Source organism: Rousettus aegyptiacus, unplaced genomic scaffold (genome assembly GCF_014176215.1).
Source record: "Rousettus aegyptiacus isolate mRouAeg1 unplaced genomic scaffold, mRouAeg1.p scaffold_m13_p_14, whole genome shotgun sequence".
Lineage (NCBI taxonomy): Eukaryota > Metazoa > Chordata > Mammalia > Chiroptera > Pteropodidae > Rousettus > Rousettus aegyptiacus.
Window position 1 is genome coordinate 40,937,237 of NW_023416289.1, and position 27,245 is coordinate 40,964,481.

Genomic DNA, 27,245 nt, shown 5'->3' on the forward strand with positions numbered 1-27,245 from the left:
TGCCTGGCGGGGCTGGGCTAGGGGTGGAGGCCGGGGAGGGGGCGTCGCACAGGCTGAGAGGGGAGTGGAGTTGTGGAGGAATGTTTACCGGACCGAAGACCGAAGGAGCCCAGAGGGACAGCGCCCGAGCTGGGTAGAGAGAGGCACAGCCTCCGAGCTTGCTGGCCCGGGCTGGCCCGGGCTTAGGGGTGCAGCCTTCAGGGCCCCTTCCCCTCCTCAGCCTCCCTCCAGGGCCCCTTTAAGACAGGGCTGGTCCTCTCCTTTCCGAGTTAACCCCTGGAAGCCCAGGTGGCCCCCGGGGCTCTGGGCCGGTGGGCGGGGGCAGGGGGAGCCAGGGGCGGGGAAAGAGCTGCTGAGGTCTGGGAGGGAGAGAAGCGGCCGGGGAGCAGGGAAGGCGGCCACCAAGAGGAGCCGGGGCAAAGGGCCCCCACTGTGCCAGGCGGGCAGTGCCAAAGCAGGGGAGCCCGGAGCTGGGGGGAGGGCCGGGGACAGCCCGGCCCTGCCCCCTCCCCCCGCGGGGTGGCCAGCAACTTCTGAGGAGAGTTTGGCAGAGAACACGCAGTGCCCCAGAATGGGCAGGGTCCCGCTGGCCTGGTGGTTGGCGCTGTGCTGCTGGGGGTGCGTGGCCCCCGAGGGTGAGTGATGGGGGCCTGCGAGGAGACCTCCAGGGAAGGGGCTGGGGTGGCAGCAAGGCGGGCAGGCAGATGGCAGGTGCTGGGGGTGACTCCAAAGGGAGTTTCCTTGGGACAACAGAGAGGGAGACTGGGAGACACGGAGACTCCTCGAGAGGCCAGGGGGACAGAAAGGGACTCTAAGAGACGAACGGAGGGACACGAAACAGAAACTAGAAGGGTCAGAGAGGGGAAGAGATTGACACACAGTGACCGACACCCAGAGAAGCTGTGGGCAGGGGATGGGGCTGCAATCGAGGGGGTCCTGGAGGAGAGAGGCTGGGATGGGGGCTGCCAGGGAATGAAGGTTCCAGAATGGAGTACCCAGTCAGGCGGCGGGACGAAGAGGGTCCAGAGCCGTAGGGAAAACCCCTGGGCAGCCACCCCCACGGGCTCGCCCATGCCCCACCTCTGTCTTGGTCTGTCTGCGTCTTCTCTGGGGCAGGGTCTCTGTCTCTGGCTTCAGCTCTGCCATGTGGGTGGGTCTCCCTTTCTCTCTCTCTCTCTCCCTGTCTCTGTCTTTATCTCTCCCTGTTCTCCAGGCATCTCTAGCAATGTCTCTCTCCGTGTCTGTTTCCCTCTGTGTGTCTCTCCCACAACTTTTTTACCCTCTGGGATGTTTCTCTCTTCATGTCTCACCCCCGCCCCCGCGACTCTCTTCTGCTCTGCCTCTGATTCTCCCTGCCCAACTTTCTCTGTCTTCTCTCTCCGTCTGGCCTTCCCTGTCTTTTTCTCATCTTCTCTCTCTCTCTATCTCTCTCCACCCACCCCCCACTCCCTTCCACCCACCAGCCCAATCTATCAAGTCTCTAGAGACCCCAAAGGAGGGCGAGGGGGTGGGGCGCAAAGCCTGGCCCTACGGGCAGCCCAGGGCGTGGGAGGCTGCCAGATCCTGGGCCTACTTCCCAGCGACGAAGGATGGAGGCTGACGAGGATCGAGGCTGGACCCTGGTCCCCTGGGACGACTCCCATCCTCCCCTTGAAACCTCCTCCCTCCACCCCCCGCTGAGGTCACACTACAACTATGTGGGCCTGAAGGCCTGGCAGGGTCCTGGCAGCCCCAGGCAGATTAGGAGAGCTGGAACTGAGGAGTCTAGGCGTCAAGGAAAGTGAGGGTCCCTAAGCTGACTCTTTGTCCCCTCCCTGCAGGCTCCCAGGCCGAGGTGGACCCTTTTGTGACGAGCCCAGAGAACATCACTGGGGCCCGGGGACTCATGGGGGCCCTTCGATGTGAGCTCCTGGTTCACGAGGAGCCTCCTGAGGTGACCTGGCTTCGGGATGGACAGGTCCTAGAGCTGACAGACAGCACCCAGATCCAGGTCCCCCTGGACGAAGACGCAGAGGATGACTGGAAAGTGATCAGCCAACTCAGGTGACCAGCCATGACCCTGCGTCCCTCCTGGGCCCTCTCCCCGGCCCCTGCCTCCATCACATGGTGGGTGAGAAGTCTCTGTCAGGAGCCCCACCTGACTTGAAACCCCAGCGTGGCTACTCCCTAGCTGTGTGGCTTCCAGCCTGTGATGTCATCCTGGGTTTCGCTTTCCTCTTCTGTAAAATGAGTTAATAATAGTACCTGCTTCTGAGCCTGTCCGTGTTTCCAGTCCGGACCCCCCGTTCTCAGTCCTGATGACCCCCTCCCTATGTCCAGCTCTAACCCCGGACCTCTCTCCCTCCTCTGTCCCTGTCAGACTCTCGTCCCTGCAGCTCTCGGACGCGGGATGGTATCAGTGTGCCGTGGTCCTGGGAGGAAGGACCTTTGTGTCCCGGCCGGGCTACGTCGGGCTCGAGGGTGAGCCCTGGGCTCAGAGGTCATGGGAGGTCAAGAATCCTGAGGGGTCAAAGGGTGCTGAAGGATCTTGGGGGTTCAGGAAGCTGAGGGTCCATAAATTATTGGGGGCAGGAAAGGGTGGGATTATGTGTCTGGGAAAGAAGACATCTTGGGGATCACTGGAGGTCCTGGGGTCAGCCATGCTTGGGGTAGGACATTCTGGGGCCAGATAAGGAGTCACAGGCATGACTTAACCTTCTCCCCAACCCCGGGGGCCTCGCTTCCATATTGGTGAAATGGGATGAAAAGTCAGATATTCCGAAAGATGTCCTGAGGGGGCCCGACAGTAGTGGGGGGAAATCAAGTGTCTTGGGGCAGAGGCCTGAGGAGACAGACATGAGGTTAAAGATCCTACAGCCTCCAACAGCCTAGCAGGGAGTCAGATACCTGGGGTGCTCAGAGGGACCCAGCCTCTACCCCCACCCACCCACCCAGGCTTGCCCTACTTCTTGGAGGAGCCTGAGGACAGGACTGTGGCTGCCAACACCCCCTTCAACCTGAGCTGCCAGGCCCAGGGGCCCCCAGAGCCTGTGGACCTACTCTGGCTCCAGAATGCTGTACCCCTGGCTCCGGCCATGGGCCATGGCCCCCAGCACGTACTGCGTGTTCCAGGTAAGTCCAGGAATGCAGCCAGCTCAGCGTTGAGACCTGGGCAGGACGGAAGTGGGGACCGAGGGAGTGCTTCACGCCTCCGAGTGGATGTCTGCCTGTCCTTCTGTCCTTCTCTGCCTGTCCCTCTGTCCTTCTCTGTCTGTCTCTCTCTGTCCGTTTCTCTCTTGGTCTCTGAGTCTGCCTCTGCATCTGTCTCTGTCTCCTCACTCCTCTCCAGATGCTTCCTCCATCTTTTTCAATCTCTGTGCTCCATCTCTCTGCTTCTCCGTATCTCTCTGCTCTTTCTCCCTCCACTTACCCCATCCTCTCTCTCTGAATGGAATTCTTTGTCCCGGGTTTCCTCCGAGCTGTTTCACGGCCCAAGTGTGTGTGGGCCTGATGGCCCTTTGTCAGCCCTTGACCCCAAGCAGGACACCAGAATCCACCGTGCCCTCCTCAATCCCACCTCCCCTAATCTGCCCACCTCTGTCACTGATGGGCCACAGCAAAGACCCTGAAGCAAAGAGATGGGGAGAAAGTGGGAGATGGAAAATGACAGATACAGAGAGAGAGAAAACCAGACACAGGAAGGGACAAACCACAGAGGTAACCCAAGATGGAGAGAGACAGGACAGGAAGATCTGAGTGATAGAGGAATCCCCCCTCCCCGAGCCTCAGGGTAACCATCCCCTCCTAGAACTTAGTGTGGGGTCACACAGAGGTCAGAGGCAATGTTGCGGGATGTGGGTGCAGGGGGCTCCCCCTCACTGAGGAAGAAGAGAGGAACGCAGAAAGGGGAGGCTCAGTCCGTCAGAGGGAGCTGGCAGGACCCCGGAGGGTGTCAGCTTCCGGCTCCCCCAACCTGCTCCTGCCTCTGCGGGCATGGGGAGGGGGACTTCTGGCTGCGGGTCCCTGGCTGAAAGGAGGTGCCCACATTCCAGGGATTCTGGGGCCCTGAGTGTGCAAGGGAGCCATGCAGAGCATGCCAGCCTCCGTAAGGGTGACTCAGGCCTGTGGCTCTGGGGTCTGAGTCAGCCTGGCAGGACCCCAGGTGGGGGGAGGGGGTTTGGCCCCCCCCAATCCCATGGAGAACTGGGGGGACCACAGGTGTAAGAGCGTCTGGGCGTATAACCCATACGTGGTAGAGCCATGTGTGTGGGGAGGATCCGTGTGTATATGTGTGTCCCAGTCTGTGTGTGGGGGGGGAGTCTGGGTGTGTGTCCAGATCCCTCTCGATCTGTGTCTCAGTGTCAGCATTGACTTCTTTGTATAAGGGTGTGTCTTAATGAAAGCCAGCTTCTGTGGCTGAGTGTGTGTGCGTGTGTGCGTGTGCGTGTATGTGTCCCTAACTATAGTGTCACGCTGTGTCTGTCCTTCGTGTGTGTTCACAGCGGTGACTTACTGTGTGAGGGTGGAGTGTGTATGAGTGTAGAGGGGCAGAGATGGCAGTGTGCTCTGTACACCTCCCGTGTAGAGGCGACGATGTTGGTTCACAAGTGTGTGCCTCTGGGCGTGGGTGTGTCTCGGTGTGGGCTTCTGTTTCCTCGTGGAGTTAGAATGTGTTCGAATAGATCCATGGACAACGCGGTGGGGTTCTCGATGTGTTTCCACTGACTGTATTTACATATCTGTGTCCACGTCTGTGGATGTCTCTGTGGTGGCTGTGGATATGTTACAGGGTGAGCATGTTGGTATGTGACTCTATCACGTGGGCCCCGTATTTGTGTGTGTGTGATTCACAGCAAGCAGTAACAACACACTTCTGCTCTCCCTGTGGACTGTCTGGCCCAATGGCCTCTAGGAGGATGCCCACGGGTGCTTGAAAGCTAGTGTGCAGATATGTGTCAGTGCCGCCTGTGTGCACACGGCCGTGTCTCCACGCTGGTGTGTCTGCCGCAGCCCTATGTGTCTTCGCAAGTGTGTGCTTTTGCATTAGTCCACATCTCGATGAGTTGTATCTGAAATACTGAGTGTATCCATCTGTGTTTTGATGGCTTGGCTGCGTTTGCGTGTGAGCAAAGCCTCATTGACTTCTTCAGATCCTAGTGTGTATGTTTGTCCACTTCACCTCAGTGTAAAATTGTTGCTTGATGTGCGCATCTCAATCTGCAGGGAAGTTTGCGTGTCTGTCGGCAGCAGCCCAGGTGTACATTTTCTTACTAGGTGTTTGTAGTCGATGTGTGCACGTTTGATTGTGTTTATGCTTGTGTCTCTTCGTGTATGTGCATCACCGTCAGCCCCTGTGTAATTCACCAAGTGTGTATTTGTCACTGTGCATTTGTGACGGCATCAGCCCCGTGTGTAGCTTAGTGTGTGCGCGTTTTCTGTTTTTGTGCCAATAACGGTCCCTGAGTGTTAAGTGTGATTCATTGTGTGTGGGGGGGGGGGGAAGGGAGGGAGGCTGTGTCAAGGAATTTCATCCGTTTGTGCTCCTGTCCCTCAGGCTGACTCAGTGCATGCCCCCTCTCTCCCTAGTCCCTCTCATTCCCTCCGAAAGAGCGCGGGGAGGGGGAGGGGGAAGGGCCGGGGCAGGGGCAGGGGCAGGAGGGGAGGGCTAGCGTACTGCAGCGGGCCTCTTCAGCTGTGGAGGAGGAGTCCACCGGAGGGGAGGGGTCCCTTCGTCCCTGCTCCCCCTTCCCTCAAGGTGCCAGGGCCTGGGAAGGGGGATCCCAGGCTGCGCCCCGGGAGGCCGGAAGTGCACTGTAAGGGGGGCTCCCAGGACTGACTCACGCGGGGGCAGGAATGCTGCGGTCGGAACAGGACCAGGCTCTAGAACCCCCTGCTGCCCAGGGCTCCTCCGCCGGGCAGCCTGAGCTCCTGGGGCAGTGACCCTGACGGACTCCCACGTGCCAGGTGGCTGGACAAGACCCAGGCTCCCCGCCCCCGCTGCCCCTGCTGCCGCCTGCCGGGGGCTGTCCTGTTCCTCCCTCGGCAGCCTGGGCAGCCGGGCTGCGGGCGGGCACCTGACCTTGGCTGGAAACTGGCGCCTGGGCAGAGGAGCCAGGACCTTCCCTGCCCACCCCCTTCCGGCCTCGGCCGCTTTCCCTCCTTCCACTCCCTCTGCTGACTAAGAATAGGAAACTTTGTGTCTGCGGGTAGATGGTGGTGGTGGGAACACAGGCGCACACGCGCAGAACAAACACAAGAGAGGCGCGCAGCCCTCGGCATCCGGCATCCACACGGGGCCGCGGACAGCCGGGCACAGAGCCGCGGTCACACGTGCAGCCTTCAGATTTGGGCCTCTTTACGTCCTCTCACCCGGTGTGTGCGCTTGTGGGTGCGTGCATCTGTGTCTGTTGTGTATCTCCGTGTTTGTGTTTGTCTCTGTACTTGTATGTGCACGTGTGTGTGTGTCTGTCTACTTGTGTTCCCATCACCACCACACTGGGGAGGGGAGGCAATCCCCCTCCACCGACACCCAGACACACTCTTAAGTACCCAGACACACTCTTAAGTACACACGCACATACACGTAAATTCGTTCATCCTTCAACAAACATTTGTGGAGCCCCTATTGTACGCCAGGCCGTCTTAGGGCCCAGGGGATACAGCCAGGGACGAGAGAGAGAGAGAGAGAGAGAGAGAGAGAGAGAGAGAGAGAGAGAGAGAGAGAGAGAGAGAGAGAGAGAGAGAGAGAGAGAAACTCCTGGTGTCCTGGGGCTGGCCTGCTAGTGGAGTAGAAAGAGCGTGAACAAGGCACACGAGTCACACATAAAGGACACTGATGATGAAATGAACCGAAGAGAAAAGGTGATGCAGGAAGAGGGCTGCACACAGAGGGAGGTTCCGATTTTAAACAGGGAGGTCAAGGACAGGATGACGAAGAGGGTGGGATGTGAGCAGCAGACGTGGAGGAGGGGGCAGTGGGCCATGTGGCGCGGCGGGAAGCCTGTTCCAAACGGGCGGGACGTGTGTGACGTGTGTGACGTGTGCTGCCCAGAAACCCCAGGGGCCGTGTGGCTAGAACTGAGGTGCGTGACCAAATGAGCGTGGGGGAGTGGGCTGGTGCGGACAGAGCTTATAAGTGAATATATATCTCTAGATTTACACAGACCCCTGAGGGCCTGCTTCTTAAGTGTGTGTTTTAGGTGCGTAGGCTCCTACGTGTGTCTGTGTGGCTCGGTGTGGTTGTGTCTGTGCATCTAGGTGAGTGTGTATCTCTGCATGTGTATCTGTGTCTCGCTGTGGGTATTTGTGTTTCTATATGTGAGTGTGTGTTTCTGCGTGTGTCCGTGTATATAACTGTGTATTGGTGTATGTGTCTCACATACATATACGGATATGTGTATTTCTGTGCGTGCCTATGTATAACTGTGTATCTGTGTGTCTGTGTGTATGTATTTGTGTGTGTTGATATGTGGGTGTGTTTCTAGTGTGCCTTTGTGTATGTACATGTGTCTCTGTGCACAAGCGTGTATGTATATGTGAGTGTGTCCCTGTGTGTGTCTGCGTATGTGAGTGTGTTTCTGTGTGTGAGTGTCTGCGCGCGTGTATATATGCACGTGGGTCGCTGTCTGTGTGTGTGCGTACCTCTGTGTGGCTGCACGTTGTGTGTCTGTGTGGCGGGACATTGGGGCTGAGGCCTCAGGCCTATCTTTGTGTTTGAGATGAAGGCCTGTGCTCCCCCTCCACATCTCTGCCCAAGCACGTGCCCCTCTGGGCTGCGCTGACCCTGTTGGGCAGGGCGTGGTAGGGGGTGGCCCAGGAACCCCTCCTTCCCCTCTCTGACACTGGGCCTTCCCTCCTATGATTCCCCAGGCCTGAACAAGACATCTTCTTTCTCCTGTGAAGCCCATAACGCCAAGGGAATCACCACATCCCGCACGGCCACCATCACAGGTGACAGGAAAGGCCACTGGGGAGCTGGGTGTCAGAGGGTGTAGGATTTAGGTCAAAGGTCAGGCTTGAGATAGAAGGCATGGTGGGGAGGTTGGGTCAAAGGCCCGCCAGCTCAGTCTCTCCTCTTGTCCCCACAGTGCTCCCCCAGCGGCCCCGTGACCTCCACTTGGTTTCCAGCCAGCCCACGGAGCTGGAGGTGGCTTGGACCCCAGGCCTGAGTGGCATCTACCCCCTCACCCACTGCACCCTGCAGGTGAGACTCAGACTTTGCTCACCTCCACCTCAGTCCCCCTTCCACTTGCACCTGCAAGCCTCAGCCTCTCTCTGGGAAACCCCGTCCTGGCCATTTGTGTGTTGAGGGGCAGCAGAGCCTCAGGTTAAGCCAGAGGTCCTGGGTTCAAGTCCTGGCTCCACCAGCTGCTGGGCAGGTGACTTAAACCTCTCTGGGCCTCAGTTCCCTCATCTATAAAATGAGCATAAAGGTAGTACATACCTGATAGGCTTGTGAGAATTCAATGAATAATGCAAGTAATAAACTTAAAATAGTGTCTAGAACATAGGAAACATGTAATCAACTATTAGCTGTTTTTGCTTTTTAAAAAGTATTAATGATATTGACTTCTAGCTAGAATGGGAACCCAGAGCCCTCTCTGGGTTTTCCCAGCCCTGTGCTTCTCCCACCTCAGCCCTGACCACACTGCACTGTCACTGTCTGGGGGTGAGTCTGTCTCCCCACTGGACTGTAAACTCTGGGAGGGCAGGACCCGGCTGTCTCAGTCACCACTGGGTCCTCATTATTGCCTAGCTCAGAGCCAGACAGATTAGGGAATTTTTGCGGAAACTGCCTGACAGCTGAGGTGGGCCAGACTCAGCCTTCTGCACCTAAGCTTCTCCTCTGGAGTAAAAAACAAACAAACAAACAAAAAAACACCAAAAAACAAAAACGAAAAAACAGACCAAAAAACCCCCAGCATTTGGAAGTTGGAGTAAGAGTATGATAGACAGGACCCGGGATGAGCGATGACAATTATCAATAATGGCCAACTTTCACTGAGTGTCAGCTGTGGGTTGGGCCTTGCGTATGGCTTTACACACCCCCTTTTGTGTGTTTGTGAAGTGTGGTCTATGTTTACACTCATTTTCCATATGAAAAAACTAAAGCCCAGAGTAGTTAAGTGACTTGCCCAAGGTCACAGCGAGGAAGTAGCAGAGGTGGGATTTGAACCCTTGTCTCATCAGACCCAAACGGTGCTCCCTACCTCCTTAAAGACCATTTAGAGCCAGCGCTTGATTAAAATGGAGTTGTCATTCTTATAATTACATGCCCTGAACACAGCCTCGTTCTCTTGTCATTTTAATCGTGGAAGGTAGTGGCTGTTATCTTCCCATTTTCAAGGTAAGAAAGTAAAGCCCAGGAAAGGGGAGTGACCGGCTCTCCCCAGTGACTAAAAAAATGATGAAACCAATTCAGTCTCAGAGTCTGAGCTGATTTGGGAAAACCTCAAATGTCAGGTCAGGAGTCAGCTGGACCCTGACCCCACACCCGTCCAGTGTCCACAGGAAAGCAGAAGTGTGTTCTCTTCCCTCTGCAGGTCTCACTTCCTGCTCTGCACAGACTGGGCCAAAGTGTTTAAACAGGAGGGGCACAGGCATCCCAGGGAAAAGAGAAGTGGAAGTGGGTACAGGGAGGCTGGCTGTCTGCATCCTTGTCCTCTTTGTCCCAGAAGAGGTTCCTCTTCCAGTCTGTCACTGTGGGTCAGAGAGCAGGCATGGGGACAGCCTTCCCACCATCTGCCCACCAACTCCCCAGGCCTTGGGGTGGTATTGTCCCCCATGTGGGGGCTGTGTGCCTTTGGGCAAGCGGCTAAACCTCTCTGGGCCCTTGTTTCCTTGTCTATGAAACGGGAATGAAAAAAAGAAATTGCCACTGTGGGGTGGTGGTAAGAAGTCAGTGAGTTCATCCCAAAATGAGCTTAACAGGGTTCCCGGCACATAGGTAGCACCTAAGAAATGTTAGCTGTTGTGCAAACCAGTTTACATGCTGCACTGATGAATTCCCCAGCTGTGGCCGTGCCATCCTGATCGTGTGGTTCTCGGTGACCAGATGGGTGTGCCAGCCTGTGCCGCTGTGCAGGGCGTGAGAAATGGGACACTTGTTGATGGGCAGGCTCGCACGCAAGCACACAAACTACCAATCAGGACAAACACTCAATATATATAGGCGCTCCTCTAAATGCTTAGGAGCGTGAGTTCAATTGACCCTGTGAAGTAGGGAGCCATTGTTTTCCTCCTCGTTTTACAGATGAAGAAACTGAGACTCAGAGAGGGAACATCTTGCTAGAGGCGGCTTTTGCAAGTAATGGCAGAGCCACGTGTGTGTGCAGTCGGGTGGTCTCCTCACTTTGCAGATGCAGATGCCCATGTGGCACTAGCATGAAGCTGTAATACACACAGACCCTTGTGAAGTTGTGTAATCACTCTAGGACCACCACCATCGTGTGTTCTGTGACTGCCTCATGTGAGTGTATGGCCATCTTGTCCTCATGCCCCTGTCTTCTCCCCAGGCTGTGCTGTCGGACGATGGGGTGGGCATCAGGCTGGGAGAGCCAGACCCCCCGGAGGAGCCCCTCACATTGCAAGCATCCGTTCCCCCTCACCGACTTCGGCTGGGCAGCCTCCGTCCTCACACCCCTTATCACGTCCGCATGGCGTGTGCCAGTAGCCAGGGCTCCTCACCCTGGACCCACTGGCTTCCCATGGAGACGCCGGAGGGAGGTAAGAAGGAGCTAGGGAGGGGGAGACGTTGCACGCTACCCCGCTGGACCCCGCTCATGTCCGTGCCACCCCCAGTATCTCCTCTCACCCACTTAGCCCGTTGGCCTCCATCTCCTTCCCGTCCAGTCCCCCACTCAGCACAGCCCACTGGTGTCTCTCCCGGACCTCATCCCTATGCTTCCGCTCCTGGGAGGCCTGCACGGATTGCCCACATGCATGCCCTTTGCACCCTGCCCCCACTTCCTGGGAACAGGGGCGGGGGTCAGGAAGATGTGAGGGTGCCAGCTTCCCCTCTTCCCTGTCCTCCAGTGCCCCTGGGCCCCCCCGAGAACGTTAGCGCCATGCTGAATGGGAGCCAAGCCCTCGTGCGTTGGCAGAAGCCAGCAGCGCCCCTGCAGGGCACCCTGTTAGGGTATCGGCTGGCCTATCGAGGCCAGGACACCCCCGAGGTGGGTGCTGCTGGCTTGGGTGGGGTGGAGGAGCTGGGGAGGAGGGAGATGGAAAGGAGAAAATGACAGGCAGGCATGACAGCTGTGCCCGGCGGGTAGTGCGCAACCCCGTTATGCCTAGAAGAACCCATCGTGGGAAGATTAGAGAAGCCTGGTGGAGTGGTTCAGTCGACTGATGATTTTACATTAGGTAGTTCCGCAGCATCTTGAGGAAGCGGTTCCTTTTCCTACCTTGCACCAGAGGTCTTGAGTGAACGGCACCCCTGGGGGCTGGAGAGATGGGGTGGGGATGAGGGCGGAAATTAGAAAGGGATAGAGAGATGAGGGTGAAAAGCTGGGAGTTCAGCTCTTCAACAAAAGGACTGTGTGCTGCACCCTGAGCTAGGACCTGAGGACATGGCGGTGAATGAGACAAAGTCTTGCCCTGGTGGATCTGATATTTTAGTGGGCACAGGATGGAGCATGGAGATGAAAGGAGGGAGATTAGGATGAAGGGTAGGAAGAGGTAGGGGAGGAGGGACTGGAGATGAGGAGGGGGCTTTGAGAAAGATGAGGAGTTGAGGCTGGGGGTGAAGGCTTCTACGTTAGGGGCCTGGGGCTCCACCCTGACACCACTTTTGGACGTCTCAGGTACTGATGGACATAGGGCTAAAGCAAGAGGTGACCCTGGAGCTGCGGGGAGACAGAACAGTACCCAACCTGACGGTGTGCGTGGCAGCCTACACCGCCTCTGGGGACGGACCCTGGAGCCTCCCTGTGCCCCTGGAGCCCTGGCGCCCAGGTAACTCCAAAGCCACGCTCAGCTTCCTTCAAGCTACCCACAAGGACCTTGTCTCTCTCAGATGCCCCTGACTTGCTCCTGGCAACTTTCAATGTTACCCCAGTCTATGCTCTGTGCCTACTTGCAACCTTACTGAGAGCCTCGTTCCTTCACTCATGTCACACCAGACTTGCTGTCCCTGAGCATGTCCTCCCTCTGTCTTTTCTCCTCACAGGGCAAAGACAGCCAATGCACCAGCTGGGTAAGGGCTTTGGCATCTCCTCTCTGACCTCCTTTCCCTCAGTGCCCAGCGAGGACCCCAACACCACACACATGCTCTTCGCACATCCCTTTCATGTTTCTCAGACTCATCACTCTAATCCTCTCCTTCTTGAGTTGTGTGGTCCCTGATAGCCCAGCACATTGTAGGTACTCAGTGAATGGTAGATGAGTGGGTGGGTGGGTGTATGGGTAGGTGGGTGGGTGGATGGATGGATGGATGGATGGATGGGTGGGTGGGTGCGTGGGTGTATGGGTAGGTGGATGGATGGATGGATGGATGGATGGATGGATGGATGGATGGATGGATGGATGGGTGGGTGCGTGGGTGTATGGGTAGGTGGGTGGGTGGATGGATGGATGGATGGATGGATGGGTGGGTGCGTGGGTGTATGGGTAGGTGGGTGGATGGATGGATGGATGGATGGACGGACAGATGGACAAACCAATGGATGAGTTATCCCCCTCACATTCATTTCTCAAATATTTCTCGACAATTCTCAAATATTCCTCCTACACCCATTGTATTCTTCTGGCACTATAATAGCCCACCTCTTGTAATTCATTCTTCTGTCCTTAAATATTCCTCGCATGCCTTCCTGCGTTTCTTTGCATACCCCTTCCACAGTAATTCACCCTCCTTTCACACTCATCCCATTATAATCCTTCATTCCTCACACATACCTCCCAAACCCAGTGCATTCACAAACTGCACACTTTTTACACATTCGCCATGCATTTCGCATGGCAAACATTAAAAAGACGTTTAGTCCACACTATCTCATGCTCTACAGCTCTCCTTTCACACTGTTCTGACACTGCTTACACATCAGTCCCTTGCCCCTAGCCAATCCTAACCCATTCCCGCTCTGCACGCGCCCACGCCAAGCTCCTGGTACACGCAGCACATACCCATTCTCTAGTCTTTACATAGTCACTACCATCCTTCTTACACACCTTTTCCATTTATCGCCTCCTCATCTGCCTTTTTACATGCTCATCGCACACTCTTCTCCATCAAAGTTAATCCTTACAAATAACTGCTCACTCCTTGTATCTAAAGCTCCTTAAGTACTCCTTTCTCATATACCCCAAACTCCGCTGACACCCCTCTGACACTCTGCACTCACTCCTTTGCATACTACACCCCTTTGCACGTTTATTCCACTCTCATCCCTCGCTTTATGAAAACCCTTTCGTAGTCGTTGCACAATCCTCAAACATACTCATTGGTCGTTTGTCCCAGAAGCCTCCCAGCCCTGGCATGTTCACTGCACATGCCTCGTGCACCCATCCTTCACTGCGTGCGTTCTCTCCCCTACTCCCCTGTTTTGCCACACCCCAGGTTTCCCTCCTTACACAGTCGTCACACATATCACACACCCCTAGAGTACTTGAGATTCACACACACCGTCCCGTGCTCATCCAGCCCACCTTGCATACTCTTAACCCATTCCACACGAGTCTTTCAGTCCTATCTCACAGTCCTTCCACACTCATCACATTCTGCTCAAGTGTGCATTCCACTCTTACCTCACCTCACCCATCCTACGAGCTCCACGCTCCTACTTTAATGTGTCACAGGGAGCCCAGCCCTGCCCAGCCCACTCTCCCTAGATATATCAATGTACCCATCACAGGCCTCCTCGAGTGTGTCCACATCTGCCTCCCCTCAACATCACCCGCTTGGGTCCCAAGGAGCTAGACCCAGGGCCTCAGCATGACCTGTCCCCTATGCCCCTGACAGTGAGTGAACCCCCAGCCCCCGCCTTCTCACGGCCCTGGTGGTATGTACTGCTGGGAGCCGTTGTGGCCGCTGCCTGCGTCTTCATCTTGACCGTGTTCCTCGTCCACCGACGGAGGAAGGAAACCCGCTATGGGTGAGTTGGACCTCCATGGGTGGGGAGGTTAATGTGGACTGAGAAGAGGCGGCTGGAGGTGGGCAGACCATGAGGAGGCTGGTGCAGGAGGAGAGATCACCAAGTATTGGAATGGGGGCAAGGGTCTGGGGAATGAACGGAAGGCAGAAGGCAGCAGTACAAGACACGCTTAGCAAACGCTGGAGCAGACAGCAGGCAGGGCTTGGGAACAGGATGGTGCTCGCTTTTACTGCTGGTAAAGGGAGGGGGTTCCACAGGGTTCTGCCCTGCCCTCAACTCCTCCCCATTTTCCCCAGAGAGGTGTTTGAACCAACAGTGGAGAGGGGTGAGCTGGTGGTCAGATACCGCGTTCGCAAGTCCTACAGTCGCCGGACCACTGAAGCCACCTGTAAGTGAACCAACGTAATGCCTCCCTGCCCTGGTTTGAGGATAATGAGTTTGAAGATTTAGGCTTCTATAGATGCGTGAACCAAAAGTTTCTGAGGGCCTTGGAATACTAGTATGTTAGAACCACGGATCCAAAAAAACAACAGAATTGTGGAACCACACAGAACTTTAGAATAATAGAATCTTAGACACAGTAAATCTTAGACAACCAAATCTCAGAACCGTAGGATCTTAGAGCAATGTGGTGATGGTGGTGGTGGTGGTGAGGATGACGAGATGATTATATGCTAATAATGACAGCTAACCCTAGCACTTCTTATATGACAGGCGCTGTTCTAACTGCTATACACATGCCACTTTATTTAATCTTTACGATAACCCAGTGAAGCAGGTGCATTTTGTCCTCCGCTTTGTGGATGAGGAAGCTGTGGCATATAGTGGTGAAGTAACTTGCTCAGGGCCCCACAGCCCGCCAGTTGGAGAGCTGGGATTCAGACCCAGGCAGTTTCACTCCGACGTCCATCCTCTTAACTGTCTTGGAATTATAGAATGTTCGAGAGGTAGACGAGGTTGGGTTTGGTTCGTGAAAACCTATTGAGCTGTTCACTTATCATTTGTGCAGATTATACTTCAATGAAAAGCTAAGGAACATATTTAACAACCGGCATGGCAGGATGCTGACCATTCGGGGTACAAAGTAATGTGCTGAGCTCTACACTCTCAGCCGCTGCTCTGGGGAAGGTCCAGGGACTCTAGAGGAGGAGCTAGGCTAAGGGTGGGGTGCTCAGGGCACTAGCTATTTCTGAATGAATGTAAGGGTATTTCAGTAGCATAACAATGAGTATAAGCTTTATGAAGAGTGTCGCCTGAATGTCTGCTCAGCTCTGTGGCTCTGTTCACGCCCACCCGCCATGCAGGAAACAGCCTGGACATCACTGAGGAGCTGAAGGAGAAGCTACGGGATATGATTTTGGCCTAAAAAATTATGTGCTTGGTACCATAAACCCTTAGGATCTTGAAAATCATAGAATCTTAGAACTGTAGGCTGTCCTTTAGAGCAGTGGTCCCCGATCTTTGTGGCACCAGGGACCAGTGAGAATCTAAAGCCTGATGATCTGAGGTGGAGCTGAGGCAGTGATGCTGGCTCTGGGGAGCGGCTGCAAATACAGATGAAGCTTCGCTTGCTCACCTGACGCTCACCTCCTGCTGTGTGGCCTTGTTCCTAGCAGGCCACGGACTGGTACTGGTCCATGGCCTGGGGATTGAGGACCCCTGTATTAGAGGATTATAGAGTTATGAAGGGTCCCAGCTAAGGAGGAACATCATAAGTCACCCAGTCAAATCTCTTCATCTTTCCAGTTGGGTAAGCTTAAATCCAGAAGGAAAAGGAACAGAGTTAGGTCTCTTCTTAGCCCACAGTGAGAAGGCTGCTAGGCCCCAGGGAGATAATGGAAAGGGCTGGGAAAGACATTTATTTACGAGGAGAAGGAAGAGGAAGCGAGGAGGTCACAGCGGCCTAATGGAATAGCATGCAGCACCAGTTCTCAAAGTGCGATCCAGTCCCTGGGGGTCGCCGAGGCCATTGCAGGGGATCCATGAGGTCAAAACTCTTTTCGTAATAATACCAAGACGCTCGTTGCCCTTTTGCACTCTCATTCTCTCATAAGCGTTCCGTGGAGTTTTCCAGAAGCTCCCTGATGTATGATGATGTCATCACTCTGTTGGTGATTGGTTGATGGAACTCGTGCTCATGTATTCTTTTTTTAAATTTCTTTTTATTATTTTTTTAAGTGAGGCAACCTTTGATTGACCTCATAGATTGTAAGGACCTTTTCAGCTTACAATTCCTTATTTTTTATTTTTCATGCTTACAGCACCTGGTCTTCCTAAGCGGTCTCTAATCCAAGTACTAACCAGGTCCGACCCTGCTTAGCTTCTGAGATCAGATGGGATCAGGCTTGTTCAGGGTGGCATGGCCGTAGACCATGTATTCTACCCCTGCTCATTCATTTTAACTTTGAATACAGTAAATGTATGTGTGTGTGTGTGTGTGTGTGTGTGTGTGTGTGTATCTCCCACATAAATGAAAACTCTCTGCAGCTCTCCATAAGTTTAAGAAGGTAAAAGAGGCCTGAAGGCAATGAGTTTGAGAACTGTTCTTACACAGCAATGAAAATGAAGAAATTACAACTACACACAACAACTAAACTGTCTCATAGGCATTATGATGAGTGAAAAAAGCCAGACACAAAAGAGAACATAATATGTGATTCCGTGTTTACGAACAGAGAAGGCTAATCTGTGGTGAGAGAGGTCAGGAAAACGACCCCCCAAGAGGGCAGGTCATGGTCCATTCTCAGTCTGGGCACTAGCTACACTGTTGGGTTGGGTTTGTGAAAACCCATTGAGCTATTCACTTATAATTTGTGCAGATTATACTTCAAGGAAAAGCTAAGGAATATATTTAACAACCGGTATGGCAGGATGCTGACCAATTGGGGTGCAAAGTAATGTGCCGAGCTCTAACCTTTCAGCCGCTGCTCTGGGGGAAGGTCCAGGGACTCTAGAGGAGGAGCTAGGCTAGCGGTGGGGGCGTGCTCAGGGCAGTAGCTATTTCAGTAGTTTAACCACAGGCATAAGCTTTATGAAGAGTGTCCCCTGAATGTCCGCTCAGCTCCGTGGCTCTGTTCATGCCCACCCCCCATGCAGTGAACAGCCTGGGCATCAGTGAGGAGCTGAAAGAGAAGCTGCGAGATGTGATGGTGGACCGGCATAAGGTGGCCCTGGGGAAGACCCTGGGAGAAGGTGAGCCAACGCAGCGCGTGCGTGCACATACACGCATGCACGCCTGTACCGTGACGTCCTTCACTTCCCCACCCCACCCAACCTCAAGAAACCAGTCCCCACAGGCCCCCCTGATGTCCAGTCTCCCTCTGGTTCCCCGCAGGAGAGTTCGGAGCTGTGATGGAGGGCCAGCTCAACCAGGATGACTCCATCCTCAAGGTGGCTGTGAAGACAATGAAGAGTGAGTCTGCGCATGCACATGCACACATGTGGGACCCCCGTCCCCGGGCACACATGTATTAACTCATTTCATCCTCTCAAGTTTACCCCATCCTGTGGCCCCAGGCCCCTGCCCCATGAACCAAGGAAGCAGAAGAGCAGAAAAATTAACAGCAAAGTAGCCTCACACCACAGAACCCCAGGTTTCCAGGCAGGAAACAAAGTCCCTGCTAGGTACTTTGACGGAAGGAATGTAGTATGGGGAGATTAGTACAAAGGGGTAGGAAGGACTGGAAGAACTCCTGGGAGCAGTGAGGCAACCTGGAGATGGGCAGCAGCAGTGCGTCCCTTGCACCCCCGCGGCCTGTGCTGGCCTGGGCAGAGGAAGGAAGTGGAGTTACCAGAGCCCACAGCCAGGGACGCCCAGCAGGATTTAGGAATCACAGAATTCGGGGAAACCTTGTAGGAGCTTGAAACACAACAGAGACACAGTCACACCCAAGCAATACTGGAAGCAGAAATAGGGTGAAATAACACGGCTTCTCCCTTCCTCCTCCCACCTGCCAATTCCCACCAGTGCTGACAAACTCCAATAGGAATCCAGGAGGGGAGGGAGCCTGGGAAATGTAGTTTTCAGGGGCCAGCCCCATGTGATACATAGCAGAATGGGAAAGGTCTGGAATGAGGTACACCTGGCTTTATCATCTATCAGCTGTGTGATCCCATTCCTCTCTGAGCTGCCCAGTCTTCACGTGGAAAAAGGATCATAATGTCCCTACCTCCTAGGGTGTTGTGAGGCAAAGCACTTAATGCCTGGGCTGGCACATAGTACATGCAGTTGAGGTGGACTGTGCCTATATTATTTACATCATCAGAGAAGGTGGGAGCCAGTCCAAGGTCACACAGCACAGGAAGTCCAGGGCAGGAAGTCCTTTCCACACAGGGAAGAAGCACAGAGGGTCAGGCTGAGGCTTGAGGTGAGGTAGAAATGATCCTTTTCAAATCACAGGGCCTAGAAGCTTGGGTTATGGAGTCATCACTCACTCACTCACTCATTCATTACTGAGCATCTCCTATGTACCAGGTTATGTTCGTGACCTGAATGTGAATCCCGGCTGTGTGGCCTTGCACAAGTCACTTTGACTCTGTGAGCCAGTGTGTCCTGAGCTGTAAAAATGGGAATAATCATATGGATCCCCAAGGCTGTTGGAGACAGGCTGGGATGCAGCCTGGAGGGGTTCGCACACGTGGACCCAGAGGCAGAGTGCCTGACTTTGAACTCTGCCTATTCTACTAGCAAGCTGTATGTGCCCTCGGGCAGGTTCCTTAACCATTTTGTGGCTTGGTTTCCCCATCTTTAAAACATCTATAGCACCTACAAGGATTAAATGAGTTAATATATGTCCAGTGCTGCGTACAGCACCTGGCGCTTATTGATGACGATGATGAAGGTGTGAAGGAGGAGGAGTCCTCCCTCCTTGTCCCTCCTCTCCTCCTTACCCACCTTCCTCTTGCCCCCAAGTTGCCATCTGCACAAGGTCGGAGCTGGAGGATTTTCTGAGCGAAGCTGTCTGCATGAAGGAATTCGACCACCCCAATGTCATGAGGCTCATCGGTGAGGGGGTGCAGATTTAGGGGGTCTACAGGCTCGTGAAGACCCCTCCCTGTGGCACTGGGAAGGTGGAACCTCCAGGCTCCCTGTCACCCCCTCTCTCAGAGCCAGCAAGCTCTCCCCTCCTTCTCTCCCTCAGTTTGGAATGTGACTTCTGACCTTTTCCAGAAATAGCTGAGGTTCCTAGGAGGACTGGGGAAAAATCCCTGGGAACAGTGCTGGAACTGGCTTCTCTGAAGCTTGGTCCTTGCCACCCCACACGACCATTTGGAGGCCACATTTGATGGGGAGGGAGAGACACATCTGGGGGAGGTGGTGGCTTCCCCTTCTGTCCAGCTAGAGTGACAGGGCTGCCTGGGGGGCTCAGGCGTCTGTTTCCAGGGATCTGAACGAGAGGGCTTCCCAGCACCTGTGGTCATCTTACCTTTCATGAAACATGGCGACCTGCACAGCTTCCTTCTCTATTCCCGGCTCGGGGACCAGCCAGTGGTGAGAGCATTTAATCATCTAGTCTACAAGTATTTATTGAGTACCTTACCAGGTACCCACCCCTGCTCAGACACTGCGAAGACCACGGTCACCAAGAACTTGCTCTCATGGAGCTGTCTTCCAGTGGGGGCGACTGGGCAATTATCAAGTTAAATAGATAAGCAAGATAATTGCTAGGAAGGAAATAGAGTAGGATGAATGATAGGAGGCCAGGCATTCAGTTTAGATGAACAAGATCTCACTGAGGAGGTGACCTTGAAAGAACTACCTGGCAGGAGATAGGGAGACCTGGGAGGAAACAGTCCTGGCAGAAGGAACAATATGGGCAAAGGCTTAGAGGTAGGAACAAGCATGATCATTTGAAGACCACAAAGGAAGCTTCTGGCTGGAGTGTATGTCGAGAGTAAGAACAGTAGGAGATCAAATCAGAGAGGAAGACAGGAAGGAATATATAGGACCCTGTTGAAGAGGGGTCAGATTTAATTCTTGAGCTGTGGGCAGGCATTGCAAGGCAGAGCGAGGCACACATAGGAAGGGAAAGAGGGAGGAGGGATGGATCTCAGGGACTCTGCTGACCTCTACTCCCTCCTGCCCTGGCCCCCCAGTTCCTGCCCACTCAGATGCTGGTGAAGTTCATGGCAGACATTGCCAGTGGCATGGAGTACCTGAGTACCAAGAGATTCATACACCGGGACCTGGCTGCCAGGAACTGCATGTGAGTGTTGGGCTTTCCAGAGACCATGTCCCCTCTTCAGGGAATAAATAACTTCCCTCCTTCTGAAGATGAAAGAGGAGGCTAGACACACACACATACACCCCTCAGGCAGGTCGAAACTCAGGAATGGGATAGGTCACCAAGGGGAGTGGGAAGGTCCCTGGAGGAAGCGGGCCTTGAACTGAGATCCTAAAGGAGCATTAGGATGTGGGGAGAGAAGAGGCAAGAGGGCAGAATAAGTAGGCAGTATGAGGTAAGTGAAAAGGGCAGAGCTGACCGATCTCTGTCCCCCTCCATGCCGAATGTCTTGCCTGGGGCTGCCTTGGGGAGGGGCCACATTGGATGAGGAGATCTGACTGCCCCACCGATGGGCAAGCAGAAAATATGCCAGAACCAGGCTTACGGTGAGGGCAGGCTGTGTGTATATGTGTGTGTGTGTGTGTGTGTGTGTGCGTGTGTAAACACAGGCTTAGAATATTAGTTCCATTACAATGTTGGACTCACAGCTGGAAAACCAGAGAATTTTCTACAAGATGCTTAAATGTTCACAGCTCTTGGGAATATGGAAATTTATTACTCCTCCAACTTTTTATTTTCAACAATTCCAGTCCTACAGAAAAGTTGAAAGAATTGCATAACGAACACCCATATACACCCTCCTTGTTGAGATTCTGCCACATTTCTGCCCTCTTCTCTTCTTTCTCCCCTCAACAATTTGAAAGTAAGTTGCCAAGAGAGTGACACTTCACCCCTAAATCTTCAGTAGGTATCTCCTAAAGATAAGGACTTATGTCTAAATAATCATAATTCTGTTGTCACATCTAAAATAATGATTAACAATAGCTCCATAACATAACCTAATCCATATTCATATTCTTCCACTGTCCTCCAAAATGTCTTTTAGGGTTATTTTTACCCTGTACCAGGATCTATTCAAGGTCCCAATATTGCATTTGGTTGTTATGCCCCTTTGGTCTCTTTAATCTAGAATAGTCTCCCCATCACCATTTTTTTATATTTTACGGCATATTCTTTTGGAAGAGACCAGACCAGTTGTCTTGCAGTTAGTCCTGTATATATGCCTATTTCCTTGTGGTGGCATTTGCTCGTTCCTCTGTTCCCTGTATTTCCTGTTAACAAGAAAGTAGACCTAAAGGCTTGGGTAGACCAGTCAAAATGGAAACTTGTTTATTTCTTAATTTGGGATGATCCTAGTCAAGTCCCCAGTATAACAATGACACTGGAAATCAGAGTGGAAATCAATCAACTATCATGCCCTGTTGCTTTCTCGATAAGTTAAAATACTGAAATACTTCCTTACCAAGTTGGCAATTGCCCACTACCACAAGACCACCATGAGCTCCGCAGCCACCAGCCTAGATGCCTGAGCATCAGCCCTCCCCGCCCCCCTTCCGTGATCCTTTGGACCTCTCCAGGACCCAGGAGTTAAAGGTTAACTCCTGGCATAGCAGGAGTCTACACTGTCTCTGCTGATTGGTTACTGCCCAAGCCCATCACCCTGGCTGGAAATCATTCATTCTTAAAAAAACAGAACCCCAGAAACCTAGACACAAGCATCAGGGAGTCTTCTATTTTTGTAAAGCACAAAAAAGAAGCAAAAGTAATCTGCGCCATTAGAAGTGAAGATCGTGGAAGCCCTCAGAGGGCTAGTTATAGGAAGGGAGGACTGGTAATGTGTTTCTTTTTCGTACTTAAAAAGAAAAATGGATGTACACAATTGAGCTGTTTGCACTGAATAGTTTCCTTCTTCAAAAAAAATTGACGTATATTTTACGTACACTAAAATATGCACATCTTATGTGTGCAGCTTCATGAATGTTTACATGTTAATAGACCCATGTGAACAACGGCCACTGGCTCAACAGAAAGCACATTTCTGGGCCCCCGCCAGCCCCCTAATACTCTTCCCAGTTGCTGCCCCAAGGGATGGATACAAAACATAACCACTCTTCTGAACTTCTGTCACATCGACTTCTGTCACCTATTCTTAAATGACTTATAAGTGGGATCATGCAGTTTATACTCCTTTGTGTCCGGCTTCTTTTGCTCAGCGTGACGTTTCTTAGGTTAGGCCATATCGTGTGTGTATTGGTAATTTTGTTCTTTTTCTTTGCTGTGTGATATTCCTTGTGTGATGTCCCACGATGTTCTGTTTCTTGATCTGGGTGCTGGTTCCACAGGTGTGTTTGTGAAAATTCAGTGAGCTGCTCACTTAAAGTTTGTGCAAGTTTCTGTATATGTGGTATATGGAGAATCAAACCTAAGGATCCTAAGAAGGACCTTAGAATCTGGAGCAAGGAGAGGAGACAGATCCCACCCTCAGGACAGCCAGAGTTGGGAGGTGGAGATGTGCCTGAGTGAAGGCAGGCTTCCTGGTGGAGGGGGCCAGTGCCGTCACCCTGTTCCTCTCCCCAACCCGGGCAGGCTGAACGAGAACATGTCCGTGTGTGTGGCGGACTTTGGGCTCTCCAAGAAGATCTACAACGGGGACTACTACCGCCAGGGCCGCATCGCCAAGATGCCCGTCAAGTGGATCGCTATAGAGAGCCTGGCCGACCGCGTCTACACCAGCAAGAGTGATGTGGTACGTGTGCCCATAACAGGCGTGGGGACTGGCGGGAGGGCGTAGCCTAATCGTCTCACGGTGCACCTGGGCTCACAGGGGCCCGCCCACGTGGGCAGCCCACGTCCGGGATATGGCGGGAGACTGAACGGTGGTGTGATCACACCGGAAATAGGTACGGGCTCACGTGTGCACGGCAGCAGGTTCTAAGTGGGACTACATGTGGACAGTTCAGGTTAGGAGAGATGACGATATGTAGACATGTACATAGCCAGGTCACAGAGGGTGATACACAAGACCATGTGTCTGTTAAGTGTGTAAATGTGTGTGCATGGGTGAGCGTGTCTGTGTGTGCACAAAAGTTACCTCTGAGTGTATACCTGTGCCAGAGTGGTTCTGTGAATAGCTGCGATGCACCCACAAAGACAGCTATGTATGCATGTGCACATAAATGTGGCTGTACCTGTGACCTGCATGTGGGCGGTGTCTCTGTGCAGGGGACACTCTCTAATTCTCTCCCCTCTGCCCCACCACAGTGGTCCTTCGGGGTGACCATGTGGGAGATTGCTACACGCGGCCAAACCCCATATCCAGGAGTGGAAAACAGCGAGATTTATGACTACCTGCGCCAGGGGAACCGCCTGAAGCAGCCGGTGGACTGTCTGGATGGGCTGTGAGGACCTTAGGAACCCCCGCCCCCAACCCAACCCCAGACTTTACCCCCAAACCCGGAGCGGCCCACAGGCCCTGACATTTTTTTTCCTTTACCTTGTGTGTGTGTGTGTGTGGAGTGCAGGCTAGATCATTCCCTTCGGCCACGTGTTCGTGGGCAGTAAATAACTGCACCACCTTACCTGGCAGCCCTGCCTCTGAAAGCCCCACTCCCCCCACATTCTAATCCATCCCGAACTCCTGAGCACCTACACATCCCCTAGATGCCCTTCAGCACCCAGAACCCTCCACAAAACCCTCCAGGTGATTATATTGAGCTTCTCCAGGCTCTCAGGTCTCCTCTGAGATGTTCTCGGGCTCCTCTAGGACAGTGCTTATCAGATTGTGTCATCTGTTGGCACCAGAAGAGCAGAACATTTATCCAGCACTTGGGGAGGCGGGGAAGGAAGATGTTGCTCATGTCAGGAGGGGGAAGCCTGGGGTTGCAGACTCCCCAGGTCCTCTTTGGTGCTCTGAAAGCTAAGGGGAGTAAATAAAAAAATAACTAATGCTTCTAAGAACTTACTAGAAGGCACTGTTTTGGCTGCTTTGCATATATTATTAACTCATTTGGTTCTTACCATGGTCATGTGAGGTGGGTTGATACCATTATTATTCCCATTTGTAGATGAGGAAACTGAGGCCCACAGAGAGGGTAAGTCACTTGCCAAACACTGATGTATTAGTTATCTGTACCCCCAAGACCAGTACCTTAAAACAACAAGAGTGTATCACCTCACACAGTTTCTGAAGGTCAGCAGTCCGGGAACAGCTTAGCAGAGTGATTCTGAATCAAGGTTTCTATTGAGGTTACAGTCCAGATAGGGCTACTGCCATCTAAAGATCAGAAGATCATTTTCAAGGTAGCTCACTTGCATGGCTGTGGCAGGAGGCCTCAGTTCCTTGCTCTGTGGACCCTGTCACGGTGCTGCTTGGGCCTCCTCATGACATGGCAGCTGGCCTACCCCAGAGGAGCACTGCAAGAGGAAAAGCAAAGACATAGCCACAGTGCCTTTTACAGGCTAGCGTCACAATTCACACGTTACATTCACATTCACAGGGACAGCTGCTGAGTCAGAATCGAGTCACTGAATCCAGCCTGTAGTCAAGGGGAGAGAAATTAGGCTCCATCTTTTAAAGGGAAGAACGTCAAAGAATTTACACACATATTTTAAACCAACACGGCTTGCAGGGTTTGATGCCAGAGTCTGTTCTGGGGAGACACACCAGAAAGCTCTGCTCTAGCAAACCATCACCAAAATACTACCCCATACTCAAAGAGGTGTCCCAAGACGCTTTCAAGCTCCTGAGCATCCCAGAAACCCCTCAGAAACTCTTGAGGATTCCCTAATCCCCACAGATGCCGCCAAACTGCTATCGTTGCCTTTAGTCCCATGAAATGTCTCCCAGTCCCGAGTGTCCTAAATTGCCCCCAGACTCCCAGAACGATCCCCTTCTAAGCACCTGTTCAATCTCCCACCTCTTACTTTGCTGTTCTAGGTACGCGCTGATGTTCCGGTGCTGGGAGCTGAACCCCCAGGACCGGCCAAGTTTCGCAGAGCTGCGGGAAGATCTGGAGAATGCTCTGAAGGCCCTGCCCCCTGTCCAGGAGCCCGACGAAATCCTCTACGTCAACATGGATGAGGGTGGGAGTCATGCCGAACCACTTGGAGCTGCTGGAGGAGCTGACCCCCCAACACAGCCCGATTCTAAGGATTCCTGCAGCTGCCTCACTGCGGCCGAGGTCCATCCTGCTGGACGCTATGTCCTCTGCCCTTCTACAGCCCCCGGCCCCACCCTGCCTGCTGACAGGGGCTCCCCAACACCCCCAGGGCAGGAGGATGGAGCCTGAGACAACCCTCCACCCAGGACTCCCTCTCAGGACCCAAGCTAGGCACTGCCACTGGGGGCAACCCCCCACCCCCGCTCCTTCCCCATTCCAGGCCTTACCCCTAACCACAGCCCTCCCTTCCTACCTGTTCCATTTTCATTCCACACAGATCCTCTCCCTTTCCACCTCTTGTGTCCTTGTGTGTACCAGAAAGGGGTTGGACTATAATCCCTAAGGGTCCTCCTAGGTCTAACATTCCAAGATTCTGGATTCTAAGGTTTAAAGAATCTAGATTCAAAGGTTCTAGATTTTAAAGATGCTATGAATCTTTGGCTCTAAGGACCTGAAATTCCAAAGTCTCTAATTCTAAAACGCTAAGGTTCTAGAGATGGAAGTTCGAAGGCCTATATTCTAAAACTCTGAGATTCTATGGCTCTATATTTTTCTGGTTTTAAGGTTCTTGATAAAGCCTGTAAGTTTTTAGTTTCTAAAGTTGTAAAATTCGAAGTATAGGATCTAAGACTCTGATTTTAGATTTTATATTCCTTAGGGTAGGAGATTCTTGATTCTAAAATCCTACAATTCTACACATGGAGGTTTTAAGGCCTAAAATTTGATGTTCCAAGCCTCTTAGAGTATAAGACTCTAGATCATAAGGCTTCAAGATTTCATCTTCTCAAGTTTTAAGATTCTGGTGGTCAATTGTAGGCTCTAAGGCTTTATGTTCCTCAGATCTCTTGTTATGAGATTCTGGATCCTAAAGGTCTAAGATTCTAGAATCTATAATTCAAAAGTTCAAGAATCTACAGAGGGAGGTTCTAAGGTCTAATGCTCTAAGATACAATATTCTAAGACTTAGTCTAAGAACCCAGACTCTGTGTCTCAGATTCGAGATAAATACTTCAAGAGTTTAGATTATTAAACTCTAAGATTCCAATGCTGTTCTGTTCTATGTTCCGAGATACTTAAGGTTCTATTGGTCCAAGATTCTGGATCCTCAGCATCCAATGTATAAGACTCTACAGTTAGTTGCGACTAACTAGATACCAAAGTTCTAATTATTTCTAATGTTGGACACCTTTAGGTTCTATGCTACATTCTGACTTTCTAAGATTTTAATTAGGGATCCAAGAATCCCCAATATTAAATCTTAAGATTCTAAGCACTGTAGTTCTAAGGCTCAAAAGGTCTACAGGTCTAGAATTCCAAGGTACAATTCCAAGGTTCTAACCTTATAGTATTCTTCTGTGTGACCCTCTTTTTCTTAGCCACCTCTGCTTCCAGCTCCCCTCGTGTGCCCCACTTCTAGCCCGTGCAATGCATTAGGGATGCCTCTTTTCCCCAGGGACAATCTTCCTCCTTTTGGGCCATGCTGCCCCAATGAGCCAGTCCCTCGTGCCCTCTGTACAGAGTGAAGACTCTGGTGCCTCCAGAGGGGCTCAGATCAATTAAACTTTGTAACCATGCTTCTGTCTCTTCTTGTCTCCTCTCAGCACTCATGTGATCCCTCAACCTGGCAACTCAGTTTTTTCCATTCATAAAGAGAAGGGGGTGGGGTCTAGGAGTTTTCCCTTCACTCAAGAGGGTAGAAATGAACATACACATAGACAAAAAGACACGCAAGCAAAGAAATGCAGACTCTCTGAAACTCCCAGTGAGAAACAGACACACAGTTACTCATAAGGTCACATATGGATATCCACGTCTCAAAGACACACGAATTAATGGACATAGGCACACCCAATGACAAATACAGAGATTCTGAAATTCAGACATGGAGTAACAGACACACAAAATTACAGATACAGTCATCTGGATAATCCTTACCTGCTCCTTCTTTG

At 52.6% G+C, this 27,245-nt stretch overlaps 1 protein-coding gene and 1 pseudogene across 1 annotated transcript; one reads left to right on the forward strand and one right to left on the reverse strand.

Annotated features, from left to right (window-relative positions):
• Window positions 1-95: 95 nt before the first annotated feature.
• On the forward strand, window positions 96-26,870 carry AXL (AXL receptor tyrosine kinase). The gene is made up of 20 exons (XM_016166868.2): window positions 96-635; window positions 1,821-2,043; window positions 2,360-2,460; window positions 2,935-3,111; window positions 7,849-7,929; window positions 8,067-8,182; window positions 10,494-10,704; window positions 11,014-11,153; window positions 11,784-11,934; window positions 12,149-12,175; window positions 13,940-14,072; window positions 14,369-14,460; window positions 17,169-17,264; window positions 17,407-17,484; window positions 18,985-19,077; window positions 19,442-19,563; window positions 20,169-20,278; window positions 22,724-22,883; window positions 23,399-23,535; window positions 25,074-26,870. The coding sequence occupies exons 1-20, from the start codon at window positions 572-574 to the stop codon at window positions 25,423-25,425; spliced, it is 2,664 nt and encodes an 887-aa protein (XP_016022354.2). The 5' UTR covers window positions 96-571; the 3' UTR covers window positions 25,426-26,870.
• LOC118611604 lies at window positions 16,325-16,443 on the reverse strand (annotated as a pseudogene).
• Window positions 26,871-27,245: the final 375 nt, after the last annotated feature.

Coding starts and splice junctions, on each gene's coding strand:
- AXL (XM_016166868.2), top strand. CDS start 572: ATGGGCAGGGTCCCGCTGGCCTGGTGGTTGGCGCTGTGCTGCTGGGGG. Junction 7,930..8,066: donor CCGCACGGCCACCATCACAG/GTGACAGGAAAG, acceptor TTGTCCCCACAG/TGCTCCCCCAGCGGCCCCGT. Junction 19,078..19,441: donor CAATGTCATGAGGCTCATCG/GTGAGGGGGTGC, acceptor TGGGGGGCTCAG/GCGTCTGTTTCCAGGGATCT.